The sequence below is a fragment of the Callithrix jacchus genome, chromosome X, assembly GCF_049354715.1.
Source record: "Callithrix jacchus isolate 240 chromosome X, calJac240_pri, whole genome shotgun sequence".
Taxonomy (NCBI): Eukaryota; Metazoa; Chordata; class Mammalia; order Primates; family Cebidae; genus Callithrix; species Callithrix jacchus.
In genome coordinates this window covers 93,316,279-93,337,855 of record NC_133524.1, presented here as the reverse complement: position 1 = coordinate 93,337,855, position 21,577 = coordinate 93,316,279, and the positions used below count along the sequence as shown (strand labels likewise).

The 21,577-nt window shown below is 36.5% G+C and overlaps 1 protein-coding gene across 6 annotated transcripts in view; it reads right to left on the bottom strand.

The window, feature by feature from the left end:
* Positions 1–21,577, bottom strand: part of DIAPH2 (diaphanous related formin 2) — a 933,611-nt gene that overhangs the window by 481,349 nt on the left and 430,685 nt on the right. For all 6 annotated transcript variants that reach the window (XM_078363563.1, XM_078363565.1, XM_078363567.1 and 3 more), the window contains one exon: positions 12,401–12,502. In XM_078363563.1, the coding sequence (XP_078219689.1) occupies positions 12,401–12,502 (102 nt within the window). The remainder of the gene's footprint in view (positions 1–12,400; positions 12,503–21,577) is intronic.

The following is a 21,577-nucleotide window of genomic DNA, read 5'->3' as shown; positions in this document are numbered from 1 at the left end:
GTAGTTTTTTTAGTCCCCCGATGAGTAAAAAAGCCATAGAGCTATGTTTAGCAGCTGCTAGTGACCATCTACTTGCTCTCCTGGCCATACTTTGCAGAGCTTATAGGGGCCCTGTTCATCAGGGTACTCTTGGTCCCAGATGGACAAGGAACAAAACCCTTAGGGATATGTGGGCTTTTAGTCTTCTTCAGTTCCAATATCATGGGTCTTCAATTATATTCTTTTCCTTTCCAGGTTTTGTATTGGCCTGCAATGTTTGGCCTACAAACTAAGAGAACATGGATTTGATCTTTTTATAAAAATATCAGCTCCAATTGAAATAACATGACCAAAGTATGCTTTGATAATGATGGTAACAATGATAATAGCAATTAACATTTATTAAGTACTTCGTGCCAGACATTTTTCAACATTTTCCTTATATATTTATTAACTGATTTGATTCTCAAAACAATCCTAGGAGAAGGTTATCATTATTTTCATTCCAAAGATGAGAAAAGTAAAACAGAAATATTATGTAACTTGCACAAAATCAAATTGTATGTTAGAAACCCGAGGATTTGAACACAGGCCTTTGGGCTACAGATCCCAGACTCTCCATCGCTATCCCACACTGACTTTTGAGTCTTATTAGGAGCGGTAACTATGATTGGTTGAAGGAGAGATTAATGGCAGGGAAATCATCAGTAAGTTAGCAAAATGGTGCAAGAAACAGGTAATGAGGTAGCATGACGACAATAAGAGGAGGAAGAAAACCAAGGATATAAAAGATAGAATTAAGGAAGAATCAATGGAGAGTTATAGCAGAAGAAAGTCATAGATGGCTCCAAAGTTTGAAGTCTGTTGTGAAGCATAACAATGTTGGCAATAATGAAGGTAGGAGGTGCTAATTTGGTACAGTTTGTCACTTGGTTGTTTGCTTGTTTCAGGGAATGAGAATAGATGGATTTGGTTTCCTTGATTTGCTGCTACTTAGATTCCAGTAAGCCAATCAGGAACTAAGGCAGCAAGGGCAGGTAGGTGTAGCTTAGTAGCAACTTCAATCAATTAAGACTGAATTTAGAAACTGTCATGTGATCTGACTGTGTGAAAACTGTCTGCCTAAATTTCTGGTCTTATGTTTCCCTGTCGTAAAGTGGCAGAAATTCCTGTAAAGTGGTCTTGTTTTGATAAAAAGAAGGCAGTCAGAATAAATGATTCATAACATTTACTTTCTTCTTTTTTAGGCTCTGCCTCTATAGCTTTGAGAAGGTAGAGTAAAAAGTACTAGCTCCATAAAGGAAAAGCATTTCCTGGCTGCTACCAACAATTTTTATTAGCATTTACGTAAATTCAGTTGCCCATCTTCTCAGACACCAAATAGGGCATCTTACTTTTAACCATGATACTCTTATTTTCCCATTCATGACTCCAAATGTTGAAGTGATGTTCAAATCATAGTAAATACGATGTTATTTATAATAATACCAATCTTTACCAATATTTTAAACTAGAATTTCTGAGAGTTGGCCCTTATTTTCCTTGCTCACCATATAGAAACACATAATTTTGTGTACTTCAAGTCTGGATTACTAACATAGACTAAATGTTCTCCTTGATCCCTCTCAAATCCTCTTAAAAATAGTAAACTGATAACCTACATGATAGGGAAATAATAAAATTGCTTCCTTGACATGTTGAGTTTTTTGTATTATTGTGATATCTGCTAGCATTTGAACGTATAGTTCAAGGAGTTAGAAGTATTGGAGTTGACAAATTTGGGAGTTATCTGAATAAATGCTATGAAAGGTAAGGTCACTGATGAGGAGACTGCATGGAGGAAAAAAAGGAGAAAGGAGTCAAAAACTGCATCTTGTGGAGGACACAGCAAAGAGTCTTGAGTATATCAGACATTCAAATACGTGCTGATTGATTTTTAAAGCACTTCTTAGCTGACTCACCATTTTCCAGATCTTTCCCCAAGTAAGACAATTATATATTCAACACAATTAATAGCTGATAGTAATATTTTACTTCCACAAAATAATGTCTTCAGTTATAATGTCAAACCAGAAACGTTAGGGAATTAACTTTGTTGAACCGCAATTACTAGATATTAATCTATCATCAGTCAGCCTGCTTTTAGGAAGAAGTTTTATACTGTAAGGGGTTCAAAGTTGCCCTTTGATCTGGCAAAAATTCTTCATTGAATGGCTTCATTCATATAAATAGGAAATATAATATTCAGTAAAATGCTAGGTCAAGAAGAAGATGCATAGTTTCAAGAGGTATAACAGAAGGCTGATGTGGGGAAGGAGGAAGTGCCTTATTTAAGGTAATTCATAAGCTTCCAGGTAGGTCACCCCAACAATAATGCCAAGGCCCAATCTTAGCCCAAATTCAGAACCCCATACAGCTTTTTTTAAAAAGAATAGGATTTAGGAGAATTTTTTTCTCTAAACGCAGGAAAGAAGGGGAAACAACCATCTGCATTCTCCAGACCCATACTGTAAGTTGCAGTATAAGAAACAGGGATACTGGAGTTACACAGACCTAGGTTTGAACCACACTTCTGTCAATTTATTTATTTTTTTTGAGATAGGGTCTCACTTTGTCACCCAAGCTGAAGTGCTGTCTGGTGATCACAGCTCACAGGAAACTTGACTTCCCAGGGCTCAGGCAGTCTTCCCACCTTAGCCTCCTGAGTATCTAGAACAGGTACATGCCACCATGCCTGGCTAAGTTTTGTATTTTTTTTTTTTTTTTTTTGCAGAGATGAGGGTGTGCCATGTTGCCCAGCCTGGTCTTGAACTCCTGGTGCTCAAGCGATCTGCCCACCTGAGCCTTCCAAAGTGTTGGGATTACATATGTGAGCAACCTCACTGGAACTCACTTTCTAGTTTTATGATCTACTGCAAGTTACCTGGAGTTTCTAAGCATTTCCTCATGAGGAAATGTATTCATTAAATCATCTATACAAGATTCATTAGAACTTAAATGTGATACTATGTGCATGGCTCCTGTCATAGTAATTGACACAATGTAAACACTAAAACAATAGTTATTATTGTTATGACATTCTTTATTCTCCTCAGAAGTTGTCAGTATGAAGAAATCGGGGTCCTTCTCTGTTCTCCCAAATCCAATGAAAATTTTCTTTCATTCACAATTAAGAAATATACTTTCAGGGATCAGTGAAGAACAGCTCTCATTATCCACTGTAAATATCATGTTCTATTTTGCCATTTTTAATTCATAATATAGATCTATTGAAAATGTTATCATTAAAATTGTATTATAACAAAATCAAGCGATGATGGAGGAGGCAAGCTATACATGTGCACCTCTTAACAAAAGGCACAAATCAATACATATTGATCATAACCACAGAATTTTTGCAATTATAAGTGTGAATTTTTACAATCAGACCAGTGTATACTGATAGAAATAGTTGAATCTCCATCAGAATATTTGAATATGTAAAAAAAAATTTCCTAGATAACTAAGCTTAGAAATAATAGGAAGCACTGAGCAACATCCCCAGCCACAGATACAATTATTAAAAAGCTCATGTCTCATAAAGGCACTTGAGTGCACCTAAGTGATATAAGTAAATAAAAACTCCACTGAAATGTGTGTTTGTTTTTAGTTGTGGTCCCTTGTAGCATTTTAGTTGACTGGCATCCTTTGTTTTGTAATTCACTCCTTGAAGTAATGTGGGATGCTGACCAGGGTATTGTATTATGTAGGGGATTTATTTGTGTTACAATGTACTTGTCTATCAAATCACATCAAGTTGCTTTCATTTCTTTAGCTGATCTGCACTATATTGTAAAAAAAAAGAAGTGCATTGACAGCTTTAGCGAGAGCAACTACAAGTGGGTTATTTCCCCAAAGATTTAGACACAGTTTTGTTCATATAATTTGAATTTTATACACTTCACTACCTATGCAGCTCATGAATATTGATCTACTACCCAACTACCCTAAGAATCCACCAAGAAAAGAAAAGGGCACAAATGTAAAAATCATGTGTGAAGGAAAACGAGATAGCCACATGGCACTTCTATGGTCAGGTGTGGCCTTTACGGTTATTTCTATTACCTTTCCTTTTCACTTCTAAGACATATTCCATTAAGGCCTATCATATGGGAGGCAAAACTGATCCCCCAGTATCTTCAAAATATAATGTTAAGTATTCATTAGAATTAAAAGATAAATTTGTAACAAATATATATTTGCTACCAGGTATGTTTCCCAAATAGTTATTCTTTTGATCCATTACCCATTGAATATACAGAATAATTTTGTATGTGTGACTATAACAAAAAGAATGATCATGAAGTCACATTAAAGGAGAATGGACTTAAGTTTAATAAAAGGCAGAACTGCCTACCGAAATGAGATTTAGAGTCAACACTGACCAGATGTCTGCCTGGAGGTATGAAAATAAGGCAGGGGCATTTATGACATCCTATAAAGTAAATAATTTTCTTATCTTCTTTTATACAATGACCTCCTCCAGGGCGGAACCTCTCCTACTTATACTCATTCTGTTATTTATTTATTTTTTTTTTAAGAAAGAGAGTCTCACTCTGTTGCCAGGCTGGAGTGCAGTGGCTTCCCGGGTTCAAGCAATTCTCCTACCTTAGCCTCCTGAGTAGCTGGAACTACAGGCATGTGCTACCACACCCAGCTAGTTTTTGTATTTTTAGTAGAGATGGGGTTTCACCATGTTGGTCAGGATGGTCTTGACTTCTTAACCTCGTGATCTCCCTACCTCAGCCTACCAAAGTGCTGGGATTACAGGTGTGAGCCACTGTGCCTGGCTGTATTCATTCTTATACTTTCTGTAGCAAATAGAGTACCTAGCCTGGACAAAATAACCAACACAATTGTACCTACTATATGGAGTCAATGGCAAATATTTGTACAGTAGATGTCATGAGAGAAGAGGGCCATAGTTAATCTATGAATTGAAGCCTTGAAAAAACTGAGTGTTGAAAACTGATTCTACATCAGAAAAATGATGATGTACTGGTAGAGAATATTTCCCCAAAGATAAAAATATGTGGAAATTACACATGAACAACCATCTACCATCTACTGTCTTTAGTCTAGAACAGAATATAATAACATTGTGTGCCCCAAAAGGCACTATAAACTCAGAAGAATCTCACTAAAAAGCTAGGCAAGAATTTTAATACACTCTTCTGAAAACATGTTTGAGGCCAAAAACAGCCATCATAATTTCTACGATGGTGGTGTGTTTTTGGATTAGGAATTACTGATATGTGGGGGGAAAAAAGTGAAAGGGTTAACTTTGGATTTGTTTTTAATTTAATGAAAACCAATCAATAGCAAAATTAATTGACATCCATTGACCTAATTTGAATATTCAATTTTCAGGTGGTTTTATTTTATCTTATTTTATTGCAAAAGCTGATGGAAATAAGAAATTCTGTCACAAGGAATGGATTATTATGATAAGTTAATAAGAGGGAAAAGAATATAAATACATGGATTTGAGAATGAGTCATGGTGAGTTTTCTTTTACCTGATCTCAAAATTATTAAATGAGCTTTTTCTCAAATAAAAAGAATACACATCTAGAAGTAAGAGCTAGCATTAATATTTACAAAAAAATAATGAAAATAGTAACAATCGGGGCATTACATATCAAAACAATACTCTGCAGCCATATAAAATAAAGAAAAATGTGATTTTTCCCACTGAATATGTAAAAGTGAAAAATAATTTGATATTAATGGAACAGAGGACTTACAATTTTCTATCCAAACTAATTGCCTTTGATGATATGTGGAAGGCAAAAAAGCTTTTAGGAATTTTCTTTTCACCTGGTTAAGTTATCTTAAATATAGCTAATAAGCCCTTATGAGGCTTTAAAAATTAAAAAGCACAGTAAATTTGTAGTTGTACTTCCAACTATATGCATAAATCCTCTCCTCTCAACTTCATATATTTGTGTAAAAAAATTTAAATGGCTGTCAGCAATATCACATAATCTGTGCTTTTATTATAAAGATTTATATGCACAAGCCTATTTCGACATCTTTTGTTAGATTATAGCTTTAAAATGTTTTTAATTGAAAAATATGGGTAATTTTGAAGTCAGAAAAACAAAGTACCAATTACTAAGAGAACTCATTATTGCCTTCTTTTCCTCAGAAGATGTGTTAGTTTAATAGATACACACAGTATGGGTCTCCATCCCCTGTGCAAGACAAGTGGGAATTTCCATAGCTCTGAGGTTTGAGAACAGCTGAGCTGCAAAGACACTCAGAAGAGTCTAAAAGCTCCTGCTGAGGGTTCTAACTGCCAGAGCTTTCAAAAATCTGTGCTTTTTTCCCCAGTAAAGGTACAGCACATAATTACAATGATGTACGAAATTCAATTCTGTGGGAGGCAGGTTGGAGGAAAAGTCAGTGGGAAGCTATGCAGCCAATCTACCCCCTAAACAAGAAGATTATTGATTACAGAATATGTGGGAATGAGCATATCCCCCTAACCAGGAAATCTGTCTCTAGATAGAGGAAAAGTCTCTAGGTTTTTCTATTTCTTTTTGCCTTTTTTCTAACTGATTGCACATGATTCTAAGCAACCCTAATAATGTGGCCGCTAAAAAACTCAAAAGGTTAGAGGAAGCTTAGTAGCCCTAGTCACTGCCTTAAATTTCTTTCTTTCACAATTTTCCCAGTTTTTTCAATTTTACTGTGGTTTTTGTTGTTGTTGTTGTTGTTGTTTGTTCCTGAGACAGGTTCTGGTTCTGTTACCCAGGCTGGATGGAGTGTAGTGGTGCAATCTCGGCTCACTGCAACCTCTGTCTCCTGGGCTCAAGCAATTCTCCCACCTCAGTCTCCCAAGTAGCTGGACTATAGGTGCACAACACCAGACTTGGTTAATTTTTGTATTTTTTGTAGAGACGGGGTTTTGCCATGTTGGCCAGGCTAGTCTCAAATTCCTGGGGTCAAGCGATCCCCCTGCACTGGCCTCCAAAAATGCTGGGATTCAGATGTGAGCCATCTCGCCTGGCCAATTTGCTATTTATTCTTTATTATTATTTTAATGAATATTGCAAAAGTAATCTCATTTCTAGCATACTTATACCCCTAGTTGATGAGATTTTGTTTTTTATCATCTAAGAAGTTACATAATCATGGAAATTCTAAAAGGCACTACATAGGGTTAGAGTATTAAAATCAGGAAATAAGGCCAGCTATGACAACACATGCCTGTAATCTGAGTTCTTTGGGAGGCTGAAGCAGGAGGATTGCTAGAGGCCAGGAGTTCAACACCAGCCTGGGCAACACAGTGGGACTCCATGTGTACAGAAATTAAAAAAAAAAAATTAGCCAGGCATGGTGGCACTTGCTGCTCAGGAGGTTGAGGTGAGAGGATCACTAGAGCCCAGGAGTTTGAGGCTGCAGGTGAGGTATGATCTTGCCACTGCAGTCCACCCTAGGGGACAGAGAGAACCTGCCTCTTAAAAAAAAAATCTTAGGAAATACTATTTATTGTTTAAGAAGGAAAGGAAAGATTTCTAAAAGGAGATTAAATTTGTTGATGTTATCAAATGCCATACAGATACAGAATAAGATAGTACTGAAAGAGTCCACTTGATTTTCCATTCAAGCAAATGTGTTCAAGAAGTATTTGTTAAGCATACATGAATAAAATCAACACGATTATGATTCATCTATGTATAGAACTTGCAATATAGTTGGGGTTATAAGCAGTCAAGAAGTAACCTCATCAATCAACATTTAATTAAAAACCATGATAATTTCTAGAAAGGAAAAGAAAAATGGTAATCTGGGAGACTTTAGTAGGTATATCTATTTCTGACTGATAGGCAACTGAAGGTACCACTGGGAAAGCAAAAGTTTAGCTATGACTTGAAGTATAAACAAGAGAGAGGGAGGCAGCAAGCAGGAGTAAAGCAGCAGCATGTGCAGTGGTCCTAAGCAGGAAAGAGCATAGTAAGTTCAAAAATAAAATGTGGTTGAGGCATAATGAGCAAGAGGCCAGATAGCAGGTGATAAAAGTAGGAGAGGTGGGCAGGTGCCAGACCAGATAGTGTCTTCTAGGTCATGGTAAGAAGTTAATGCTATAGCTTTACTGCTATAGAACGGCACTGGTATTTTAAGCAGATAAAAATTATGATGCAATACAGATACACTCTAGAAATAGCATACTAAGGGTTGTGCTGAGACTGATTTGGAAAAGGGCAAAAGCGTAAGTGGGAAAAACAAGAGAAATGTACATGTGATAGTTAATTGCAATGATGCTGCTGCCTTCGGCTAAGGTGGTGGCGATGGAGATGGAGAGAAGTGAGTATATTTGATGTGTATTTCAGATGTGAACAGGAGTTATTTAAGGGCCTTTCCTAGTTCAATTTCAATGCATTATTTAAGGCAGAATTCTGATTGCCATTGGTTGAACAGTGATTTAGAGTTCAGGAAGGAGGAGGAAGAGGAGACTGATCTTTGAAAAAATCTGATGCTAGGAAATGGAGAGAAGGCGGGAGCAAGCAGAAACCTCAGTCAGGGGATTTTTATTCATCCATCCACCCATCTATCCATTCCTTTCTAGGAAGCGAATGACTAAAGATGTCTTTTTTTTTTTTGAAGATGAGGGCAGAGTGAAAACTGACAAATTGAGGAAGTAATAAAATAACTAAGAGAAGGAAAGCAAGCAAGAGATACTACCACCTAAAGTAGGCAGTGCATAATAATGCCCAAAACTGAAATGAGAAGATGAGAATGTAGTAGAGTATAACATCCACACACACACATACCCACAACCCAGGAGCACTGTGGCTAAAGCACTGGCTACAAATTCAGACTGCTCATATTTGAATTCTGTGACTACTAGTTACTATGTAACTTTGGACAAGCAAACTAGCCTTCCTTGGGCCCAGTTCCCTCTTCTTTTTATTTATTTATATATTTTTTTGAGAAAGAGTCTTGCTCTGTGGCCCAGGCTGGAGTGCAGTGGCCCAATGTCGGCTCATTGCAACCTCTGCCTCCCAGGTTCAAGATTCTCCTGTCTCAACCTCCCAAGTAGCTGGGATTACAGGCATGCACCACCATACCTAGCTCACTTATGTATTTTTAGTAGAGATGGGGTTTCACCATACTGGCCAGGCTGGTCTCAAACTCCTGACCTCAGGTGATCCTCCCACCTCGGCCTCCCAAATTGCTGGTATTACAGGAGTGAGCCACAGCGCCCATCATCCTTGTCCTTAATATGGAGTCATTAATAGTGCCAAACTCGTAGGGGTGTCTTGAGGAATATAAAAGTTGGTGCAAGCAAAAATGCTTCTCAGAATCTGACACAGTAAGTCCTCAATATTTTTGTTTCTGTCCATTCTAATAGCAACAACAATAATGGTAATGATAATTGAGCTTCTCTTTTTCTGAGGATTGACAGAAAATGAGTAAGTAAAAGATATATAGCTGGAGAAAATTTTGTAGGTAGAAGAGATATTGGAGGTTCTGAAGTCAAAATGCTTTCTTTTTTTCTCTGGCAAGTAACAGGTTAGGATGTTTGTGGTAAGTTAAAAGAATGGGGAGGAGACAGAAGACTTGAAGAGAGCAGGAAAGGTATGGTATGGCCATTATGGAAAAATGAAAGTATGCTGAACAGGGAGAGAGTGAAATAGCTGTTAAAATAGCAATGAGAGTCTGATTGAGGTAAAGGCTAAAATGTCAAAAAGATACCAACTGACTCACTTCACCAAAGGGAACAGAAATGAAAAAAGCAAGACAGAGGCACAATGAGAATGCGAAGGAGCTTGGATTTCATTCTGTAAATTCAAGGAGACACTGGAGGTTTTTGATATAGAATCATGTGATAAATACACTAATAACGTTAACAAGAGAAGTGAGCAGAGGCAACGAGCCTCTCCAGTTTGGAGTCTCTCTCATTACTGCAGATGATTCTATTATGCAGTTTCCAAAATTGTCCTCACATTAGACTGTTGAGATGTTTAAGGGTTAAAAAGTTTTTGGGTGCTTACACACACAAGTGAATTGAATTTCAGCATACACCCAGAGAAAAACATTTTAGCAAAATTTCTATTGTTACAGATTTAAATTATACTGCTTTCCAATTTCAAGCTCCTTAGGTTTAATAATTGTCCTGTAATTCAATTCCATAAACATTTATTTACCATCTATTTTATACATGATATTGTTTGAAACACTGCAAAGACTAAAGTATACCATTATTTAAAAAATATTTCCTTGATGTGAATGTTGCCAAACATTATTGGGCAAATCCTGAATGATACTTTCTTTGATCATTTATATAGGGTAAACTAGTTTGTAATGTCCTTGACTTTTTTCCCCACAGACATATAGCTAAGAATGGTGAGAGTAAATAAGGGGACTAGGTTACTTCATGTACACACAGCCTCAGAATTATTTATGGTTATGTGCATAAACAAGAAATCTCTTCCATTTTCTATTTTGCTTTTAGTTCAGAAGGTATATTGCTTTTTATGTCCCCAAACTTCATTTCCTCAGTGTGGTACCAAGGATATGCCTCTTGAAAGGACCTGCTTGGCAAACTAATACATCTTCCAAGATAAACTGCATTCAGAAAAAAAAAAATGGCTTGAGAGAAATTGTGTAGTATACCTACTGTAAAACTCATAACCATCATGACACAGCTGAATTCTCAGGGGGTATATAGCCTTGCTTCAATTATAATATGAATCGAAGCAGCTTAGGCTTCACGTGTGGACTTTGGTCTAAGTAATTGTATTACCCAATGTTGTGCTAAATTGCTTTTAGTTAACAAATGATAGCTATCGAATTCAGCTGATTAATTCACCTTGTTCAAAAATAAGAGAAATACCTTTCTCAGATACCATTATATGCTCTATCTGATCCCAAATATACATTCCTGATTTTCTTTGCAAGAATTTGACAGAATCCTTCTACATAAGTGTAGTCAACGCCCTATGTCAAAATTAATAAACTCTAAATATGGGTGAGCATTTATTGCACATGTTCAAAGGAAAATTCTCAGTCTCATCTAGCACAGTTTGATTTTAAACAGGATTTTTAAACTGGAAAGTATCAAATTAGATCAATTCTAACATATTATACTATTTAAAAGCTTATAAAAATTTTTGGATAAAGCTGAAAATGTTTGACTATTAGGTCCAACAGTAATTTTACAATTCTTAGTATGCAAATAGAAATGTTCGGGGAGCCAGGGTAAAGCTGGCGACCATAATGTAACTATTTATTCATACAGCAAACAAACTTGCACTGAATACCTAAGTAAAAAACAGCTTTTTCTCCAAAAAATTAAATAAATCATGATGCCCTCTTTCCTGCCATTTTGTTTGTTCGTTTGTTTTTTGTTAACTATTCGAATAGTCAGTTTAGGGAATACTTAAAATGTAATTATATTCTTGAATTCATAATATATACTTACTCATCTTTTGTACCCTTTAATATGAAGGATGGGATAAGAAAAACTAATTGATCTTAATAACAATTTAACTACATGATGATTTAAAGACATGATGTATATTTATAAGATTTTCTTCCCAGCTAAAACAGCATGTTTCAAGCTTTAAATCAATTAATGACACTCTAATTGACTAATAGGAAATCTGAAAATCCCTGCACTTTTTATGACACAATATATACCCTTGCAAAGTCTCTAGTACTTTGCTAATCATCTAGTAATTACCCTTTTATTTTAACCTGTTTTTAGGGGCCAAATTCTAACAGTAAGATCTAAATGGAAGGAAAAATAGCCCATATAATAATATTGTATACTGTTTGCATATATTAATAGAACTAAAAATTGGCACTGTTACACAAAAGATCCCCTGAGATATCTTGAAGTATTTTATGAATGTGAATATTTCATTATTTTTCAATACCATGACAAATAATAATAAGTAAAAAAGGGCCAGCCATGGTGGCTTGCGCCTGTAATCCCAGCACTTTGGGAGGCAGAGGTGGGCGGATCATCTGAGGTCAGGAGTTCAAGACCAGCCTAGTCAACATGGTGAAACCCTGTCTCTAAAAATACAAAAATTAGCTGGGCATGATGGCAAGTGCCTGTAATCCCAGCTACTCGGGAGGCTTGAGAATGGCTTGAACCCGGAAGGCAAAGGTTGCAGTGAGCTGAGATCACGCCATTGCACTCCAGCCTGGGTGACAGAGCGAGACTCCATCTTCAAACCATAAAAATAAATAAAAAATAATAATAATAGGTAAAAACGGATTTTTTTCTGACAGCCGACATTATATTAAATTATGTAGCAATACAGTAACAAAAAAAAATTGACAACTGAAATGTCTTTCCTTTCACTGTTTCTGACAAGTGTTAACCTCCCAGCTGAGTTTGTGGTCCCTTGCTGGATACATACCACAACTCCAAATTGTTCAGGTTCACAGAGGTCATCATATTCATCCTTAAGCTCTGCTAATTCGTTGAGTACCTTCTGCTCAGGGAGATGTTTCACAAGGTTCTAAAAAAAAAAGTATAAAAATTTAGTGCTTTAGTATTAGAACTTTTAAACATGCATTATCAATTATGAAAGTGATTAACTAGGACAGTAAATTTCTGATTGTGGTTCTGTTATAGTACCAGAGTATTCTCCCTTCTCTCCAAAATTTGACCTAAAATGAACTACAATAAATTGTGAATAAAATGTATAAACTTATTTGGTTTCTGTATAATATAGTATATACATATTGAATAAAAATATTATATAAGTGGTATTCCAAAATTAAGTAAACTTCTGGGACTTAAGCATATAGAATAATATTTAATCTTTATTTTCGGTCATAATAATTTGTCAATCTAAACTAAAAACAGAAAAGTACTATGTAGAATGTGTACGTACAATAATACTCAAAAGAAATTATCAACTCTACTATTCATAATTTTTAAAAACCTGGAATCATCTTCAATCTTATAAATTACACCTGGCTCTTATAAAATCTTCCATGATCTATGATGTCTACATTTCTTTTTTTTTTTTTTTTTGTATTTTAGTAGAGACGGGGTTTCACCATGTTGTCCAGGCTGATCTCGAACTCCTGAGCTCAGGCAATCCACCCACCTTGGCCTCTCAAAGTGCTAGGATTACAGGTGTAAGCCACCGCACCCAGCCTACAATGTCTACATTTAAGTACACAATACATTGCTACCGTTAATGGAGAATCAAGCAAAACTCATGAAGTTGTATGCATGCTCAAATTTGATGACTTCTATGAACTGAATGTTTGTGTCCCTCCAAAATCCTTATGCTAAAATCGAATCCTCTATGTGACTATCTTTAAAGGCAGTGTTTTTGGGGGTCAATTAGGTTATAAGAGTGGAGCCCCCAGGAATAGGATTAGTTCCCTCTTAGGAAGTGGCCAGAAAACTAGCTTGCTTTCTTCCCACAATGTAAACATGCAATGAGAAGTTAGCAGTCTGCAACCCAGAAGAGGGCCCAACCATGTTGGCATCCTGAACTTGGACCTCCAGCCTCCAAGATAGTGATAAATAAATTTCTGTTGTTTAAAAGCCTCCCAGGCTTATACAAAACATCCACCTAGCAAAAGCAAAAAGTATATTCTTCTTAAGTGCACATAAAAGATTTTCCAGGATAATCATGTCAGGCCACAAAACAAGACCTAATGCATTTATAAAAACTAATATCATACAAAGTATCTTTGTGATCAGAAGTGAATGAATCTAGAAAGAAATAACAGAAGGAAAAGTGGAAAATCCTCAGTTATGCAGAAATTGATAAATAGAGTCTTAAGCAACCAATGGCTCAAAGAAAGAATCACAAGGAAAATTAGAAAACACCTTGAGAGGAATGAAAATACAAACACAACGTATCAAAACATATGGAATGCGGTGAAAGCAGTGCTAAGAGGGAAAATTATAGCAGTAAATACCTACATTTAAAAAAAAAGATTTCAAAACAATCACCTAACTGTACATCTTAAGGAACTAGAAAAAGAGGAGCAAATTAAAGCCAAAGCTAATAGCAGGAAGGAAACAAAGATTAGAGAAAAACAAGATAGACAAATTAAACCATCCAAATGTGGTGGCTCATGCCTGTAATCCCAGCACTTTGAGAGGCTGAGGCAGGCGGATCCCTTGAGCCTAGGAGTTCAAGACCAGACTGGGAAACATGGCAAACCCTGTTTCTACAAAAAAATAAAAAAATTAGCCAGGCATGGTGGATCATGCCCATGGTCTCAGCTATTTGGGAAAATCACTTGAGCAAAGGAGGTTGAAGCTGTAGTGAGCTGAGATTGCACCACTGCACTCCATCCTAGGCAACAGAGTGAGACTCTGTCTCGAAAAAAGAAAAAAAAAAAGAAAAGGAAAACTGTAAACCAATAGAGAAAATTAATAAAACCAAACCAAAAGTCGTATATTAGTCCATTTTCATGCTACTGATAAAGAGATACCCAAGACTGGGCAGAAAAAGAGGTTTAAGGCCAGGTGCAGTGGCTCATGTCTGTAATTCCAGCACTTTGGGAGGCCGAGGTCAGCAGATCCCCTGGGGTCAGGATTTCAAGACCATCTTGGCCAACAGGGTAAAACTCCACCTCAAAAATACAAAAATACAAAAATTAGCCAGGCATAATGGCAGGTGCCTGTAATCCCAGCTGCTTGGGAGGCTGAGGCAGGAGAATCTCTTGAACCTAGGAGGTGGAGATTGCAGTGAGCCAAAATCACACCATTGCACTCTAGCCTGGGTGACAGAGCAGTACTCTGTCGTAAAAAAGAAAAAAAAAGATTTAACTGGATTTACAGTTCCACATGGCTGGGGAGACCTCAGAATTATGGTGGGAGGTGAAAGGCTCTTCTTACATGGCAGTGGCAAAGGAAAATGAGGAAAAAGCGAAAGCAGAAACCCAACAGATCTCATGAGACTTATTCACTATCACGAGAATAGCTCAGGAAAGACAGGCCCCCACGATTCAATTATCTCCCCCTGGGTCCCTCCCACAATATGGTGATTCTGGGAGATAGAATTCAAGTTGAGATTTGGGTGGGGACACAACATACAACTCAAGTTGAGATTTGGGGGGGGGGGACACAGTCAAACCATATCAAGTTGGTTCTTAGAAAAGATCAAAACAAACAAAAACCAATCCACAAACCTTTAGCTAGATTGATGAGTTAAAGTAAAAGAAAAACTCTAGTAATTAAAGTCAGAAATAAAAGTGGACATTACTATTGACTTCATAAAAATAAAAAACTATGAGAAAATTATGAACAATTATATACCAAAAAATTGGATAACCTAGAAGAAATGGACTAATTCCTAGAAATATACAAACTACTAAAATGGACTCAAGAAGAAATAGAAAATCTGAATGGATCTATAACAAGTAAGTAGATTTAATCAGTAATCAAAAACCTCCACATGAAGAAAAGCATAGGACTCAATAGCTTCACTGATGAATTCTATCAATATTTAAAGAATGTACACCAATCCTTCTCAACTTTACCCAAAAAACGAAGATGGGAAAACTTCCTATCTCTTTCTATGCAGCCATCATTACCCTGTTAAGGAGGTTGGTCAAATATACTACCAAAAAAAGAAAACTGTAGGCCAATATCCCTTATGAATGAATGTAAAATTCCTCCAAAAAATACTAGCAAACTGAATTCAGCAGCCTAATGAAAGGATTATACACCATGATCAAGAGCAATTAGGCAAAAAAGAAATAAAAGCCATGTAAATAGGAAAGGAAGAAGTAAAAGTATTTCTGCTCACAGATGACATGATCTTATATGTAGAGAACACTAAATCATCCACAAAAAAACAGATAAAGCTAATAAATGAATTCAACAAAATTAAAGGATACATAATCAACATGCAAAAATCAGTTGCAGTTTTATGCAGTTGCAATGAATAGGAAGGAAATTTGAAAAACTATTCAATTTACAATAGCATCCACCATAAAATACTCTCTCACACTCAGAAGAATGCCTATTTTCAAAACAGTGGAACATAACACAGGTTAGTGAGGATGTGGAAAAATAGGAACACTTGTATGTTACTGGGGGGAATATAAAAGGATGCAGTCCCCATAGAAAACAGTTTGGTGGTTACTCAGAAAATAAACACAGAATTACCATATGACCCCATAATTCCATCCCTAATATGATGGTTATGTATCAACTTGAGTAGGCAAAGATGTGCCCAGATTTACCATTATTTCTGGGTGTGTCTATGAGAGTGTTTCAGGATGAGATTAGAATTTTAATTGGTAGACTCAGTAATGTTGATTACCACCTCCCCTATGCAGGTGAGAATTGGCAAATCATTTGGGGGCCTGAACAAAACAAAAAGGCAGAAGAAGGAGGAATTCATCCCTTTTGCTTCCTGTCTGTCTGCTTGAGCTGAGACACTAATCTTCTCCTGTCCTTGAACTGAGATTTACACTGTCAGTGCTCATGGTTCTCAAGACGTCAGATTGAGGACTTGGACCAGAATTACACCACTGGCTTTCCTGGGTCTCCAGCTTACATATGACATATCATGAAACTTCTCAGCTTCCATAATGCAGTGAGCCACCTCCTCATAATAAATCTCTTTCTTCACACACACACACACACACACACACACACACACACACACACACACGTTCTGTTTCTTTGGAGAACTCTAACACACTTAGGTATATGCATAAAAAACTAAAACCAGGGACTCAAACAGATACTGTACATAAATGTCATAGCATCATTATTCAATATCCAGAAAGTTGAAACAACTCATCTGTCTATGAACAGATGTATTGATAAAATGTAGCATATACATACAGTAGAATATTATTCAGTCATAAAGGAATGACGTTTTGACACATGCTATAACATAGAAGAACCATGCAAATAGTTCAGTTAGTAAAACAAAATAGATACAAAAGAACAAATATTATATGATTCCATTGATATGAAGTAGCAACAATAGGCAAATTTTTAGAGACAAAAAGTAGAACTGAAGTTACTGGGAGCTAGGGGGAGAAGGGTATGGGGAGTTACTGCTTAAAGGTTTAGAGTTTCTGTTTGGGATGCTGACAAATTCTGGAAATAGTGGTAATTTTACAACAATGTCAATGTACTTAATGCTTCTTTATTATACACATAAAATGGGTAAAATGGTTAGTTTTATGTTATATATTTTTCCACAATGAAAAGATAACTAGGTTAGGGAACACACAGCATAAGTCTCATATACTACAGAAAACAACTGTATTATACCCCACTATAAGTGCTCTTTTGTTCTCCCCATTTATCTTTCCCTCCTCCCACTCAATTTTGCCGGTCCATTAAGCTCTGGGCCTGTAATGGCACCTATCGACTAATTAATGAGACCCAAGTTTTAAAATATTACACCCTTTGTCTTAAATATAAATAAGAATATAACCACATATATGTATAGTGAAATGAAATTAAGGGCATCCATTATTTTGCTCCATTAATATTATTTTCTCTTATAGAATAAGAAGGTAAGTAAATACCAAGGTGCTATTTCCATTTTCCCAAATATTTTTGCTGCATAGAAACTACTCAATTGTTTTTAAAAACTGTTTCTACTAATGGGATTTTTTTTTGGTAAAGTATGTTATTAAGAAAATCAAAGACTCAGCTTGGTAACTTGAATAACTTTCACTTCAGTGAAACTAAATTTGATTAAGATTATTAAAATTATTTTCAAAATCAATTCTGCATATTTAAAAATCTCCACTTCAATTTTAAGTTGTCACTGTGAAAATATGTATTGTGGAATGAATCAAGTCTAAAATATAATTTTAGATTGGAATGTGAAACTCCTGTTATTTAATTTTCTTCTAGCTATAGGTAATCTGTTATTTTCTGAATGAAGGCTCCACAGTGGGAGGTAACATATCTTTTCTTTCTCTGTTTAGCTGTATGAAATATTTAACATATTTAGGGGCCTTAGATATATTCTGACTCTCAATATCATCTTATGAGTTATAAATGTATATAATTGCCATTGTTTAGTAGATTGTACTTGCAAATTAGAATAAAACTCATTCTCAAATGTGAGGCAGATGCAGACTACTATGATAGCACATATTGCTCTTATGAGTCAACTACCTATAGGATCTCATGTTGCAAGTGGTCCTTGTAGTCAATGCCTAAACGTATCTGATTTTTTAAATATATGTACATACTAAACTTTGTAGACAAAGATGTAGTATAAGGTTGGATAGTAGTATTTTTTCATGCCCATAAATTCCTAAATACAAGAGGAAGGAAGATAATACTTAGAGGAGAGAGAGATGTAATGGTATTCATTTACCTGCACTTCACCTACTCATCAAAAACATACCAAGACAGAAAATGGAAAAAATGCAGGGGTTCAAAGCACAGCTTGACACTGATACACAGAGTCCTAGCAATCAGCCTGAAGTCTGTTTGTGTGGTGGGCTAAGGGGCCTCTAGGAAAAGAAATTTTCTAAAGGAAGTAAAGTCAAGCAGCAAGCAGACAGGATTAGTCCAGTGAGAAAACCTGTAATTTGTAAAGAGTTAGGGTGATTCTGAGTGCACTGTAGTTGCTTCTTGGATGTGATTCCAGGCCCAGACTATTCACTCCCAACGTGATATATCTGAGTACTGTGGAAAGGAGAACTGTGTGAAGAACACTGCATTGGTACTCCTCTAATCAAGTATATTTAAAAAGGAAAGCAAGGGGCCGGGTGTGGTGGCTCACGCCTGTAATCCCAGCATATTGGGAGGCCAAGGCGGGCTGATCACTTGAGGTCAGGAGTTCAAGACCAGCTTGAACAACATGGTGAAACCCTGTCTCTACTAAAAACACAAAAATTAGCTGGGCATGGTGGTGGGCACCTGGAATCCCAGATACTTGCGAGGCTAAGGCAGGAGAATCGCTTGAACCCAGGAGGTGGAGGTTGCAGTGAGCCAAGATCCCGCCATTGCACTCTGTCTCAAAAAAAAGAAAAAAAAAAAAACAAAAACAAACGGAAAGCAAGGAAAAAGTACATGTTTCCATACTTTGCCAAAGAACACCCCACACCCTTGGCACCTAGAAGGCTTCAATATACCACCAGCTATTCCCTGTGGGAAACTCCTCCCCTCTTCCCACACACAGTTGTCCCCTGGGGAGAGGATCAAAACAAGAACCTGTGATTGCCACATGGAAGCTGACAAAATTCTTTCAGGGAATGTGTAAGCTATTCCCTGAGACCTCTAGAAACATCTAAAGTTGAGACTTTTGGTAAGAGTCAGAGTCCTGCAACAGCAGCTAAGAGCAAGAGCAAGAGCAAGAAAAATACAGGTGAAGTGACAGATCCGGCTACTCAGTAAAACTGTAAAATTCATATTGCCCCAAAACTCTGTACTTAAAACAAATTAAAACAGCTTTTGAATTTAATGCTTCCTTGATACTACAACTGCTTCTGTTCTCTAAATAAACTGCGAAGGTGAATTGTCAAAGACCACCCTCTATGCTCCCTGTAAGTGGAAAACTGTTCACAGTAGTAAAGGCCAAAAATGATAAATTTTTAAGTACAATAGATTCTGACAAACTGTGAGTTGACAGGCCAACACCCTGGAAAGTTTCAAGGCACAGTCCCTTCAATTTCTCCTTGATGCTGCTTACTACTGTGCATATATATTTTTTTCAAATATTTCCGGATTTGTGTTTAGAAGATCAATTCTGGATAAGTATAAAAGTTTCATCCTAGAACATGTCAATGAGCTGAAGTTTACAAAGAAAACAGCAAAAGAGAAAGCAGCAGAAGTCCGGGCGCAGTGGCTCAAACCTGTAATCCCAACACTTTGGGAGGCTGAGGCGTGTGAGTCACGAGGTCAAGAGATCGAGACCATCCTGGTCAACATGGTGAAACCCCGTCTCTATTAAAAATACAAAAAATTAGCTGGGCATGGTGGCGCGTGCCTGTAATCCCAGCTACTCAGGAGGCTGAGGCAGGAGAATTGCCTGAACCCAGGAGGCGGAGGTTGCTGTGAGCCGAGATCGCGCCATTGCATTCCAGCCTGGTTAACAAGAGTGAAATTCCATCTCAAAAAAAAAAGAGAAAGCAGCAAATATGTCACTGATTGAGCAGATTTTTCTTCATCTCTTACGCATCACAAATTTACATTCTGATGACTGTCAGTGTTATGTGAAGGAATTTCTAGTACAGACCACATGCTTTTAACTACTTTTATATTTCTGCAATTATTCTGTAATACTTACAAAACTTTATTTCCTTTAAATGTTAATTGAACACTTAAAGGTTAGTTAAATAAAGGTATTGACCCATAATGCCCTTTCCTTCTCACCAAAACATAACCTTTCTTTTTTGTCTTCTATCTCATTAACTCACTTTAGGAACAGGAGTATGTTCATTTTGAGTTAGGTTCATTTTGATTAAACTAACATTTTCCACATAAATGGATTGGGGCCAATATTTCTTTATAAAAATATATTACATATTATATATATAATTTTCCTTTAACTTATGTTGACAAGTATGTATTTTTAAAAATTCATATAAGAAACATTCCCCTCAAAGTCCCTTGGCTAAATCTCTATTATTAGAACACACCTTTTCCCCATTTTGCTTGGTCAGAAAACTCAATTCCTTACCCATGTTTTCTGTGTATTTGTTTACTGTTCTTAAATCATATGTTCCTGTACTTTTCTGTGAGTTAAATGACAGAGTTTCATGCCAGTGCTTGGTTCTATACTTATTTTCTGTTTCATTCACCCATTCTGCCAATATATACTGGCTGTTTACCATGTGACTACTACCACATTAACCACTGGAGATTCTGCCCTCATGAAGATGACAGGGCCAAAAGGGTTGTGTATGTTCTTGTTTATACAGTGGAACACAATCAACATATGACTCAGTAATTTGCCTTCCATATGATCCAAAATACATTTTCTGACAGGTGGTGGTAGTAGAATCTTCTTCTTTTGATATAAAATTCCAAAATTTTGATATAACATTTCCAAAACTCTTGCATTTGACTCCAAGAATCGACATACATACTGAAGTCTGTTAAAATGCTGACTATCTGATCACTCGTAAAACATTTGGGGGTGGGGCAGTCAGGATTTTCAAAAACACATTAGTTGATAAAACAGACAAGCATTGAAAATTGATAAGACAATTCCTGACCTTGAAGCAATAAGTGTATCTTACAAATAATCAGGGATTTAAAGTTTTCTATCTAATCTTTAATTTAGCCCAGGCACAGAAACATATCCTAAAGGAATTATTTGAAACTCTGACACTTAACTTTCAGAGTATACTCAGTTCCCTAGAAGGCTCATTGACTTTCCTGTGATCAATATCACCTCAGTGCTGATAATGCCAAATGAACATCTCCAGCCCTGACCACTCTTAGGCATCTTCAAGCTCCATGTTTCTAACTGACATTCCCACCCAGATGTCTCATCATTAACTCAAATTGAACAAATCTAAAGGAGAACTCATCCTCACTCTGACCCATTCCTACCCTTTATCAGCCTCTCCTAATGGCTTCATTCTGCCAACAGAACTGGCATCCTTTTCATCTTCTAAGC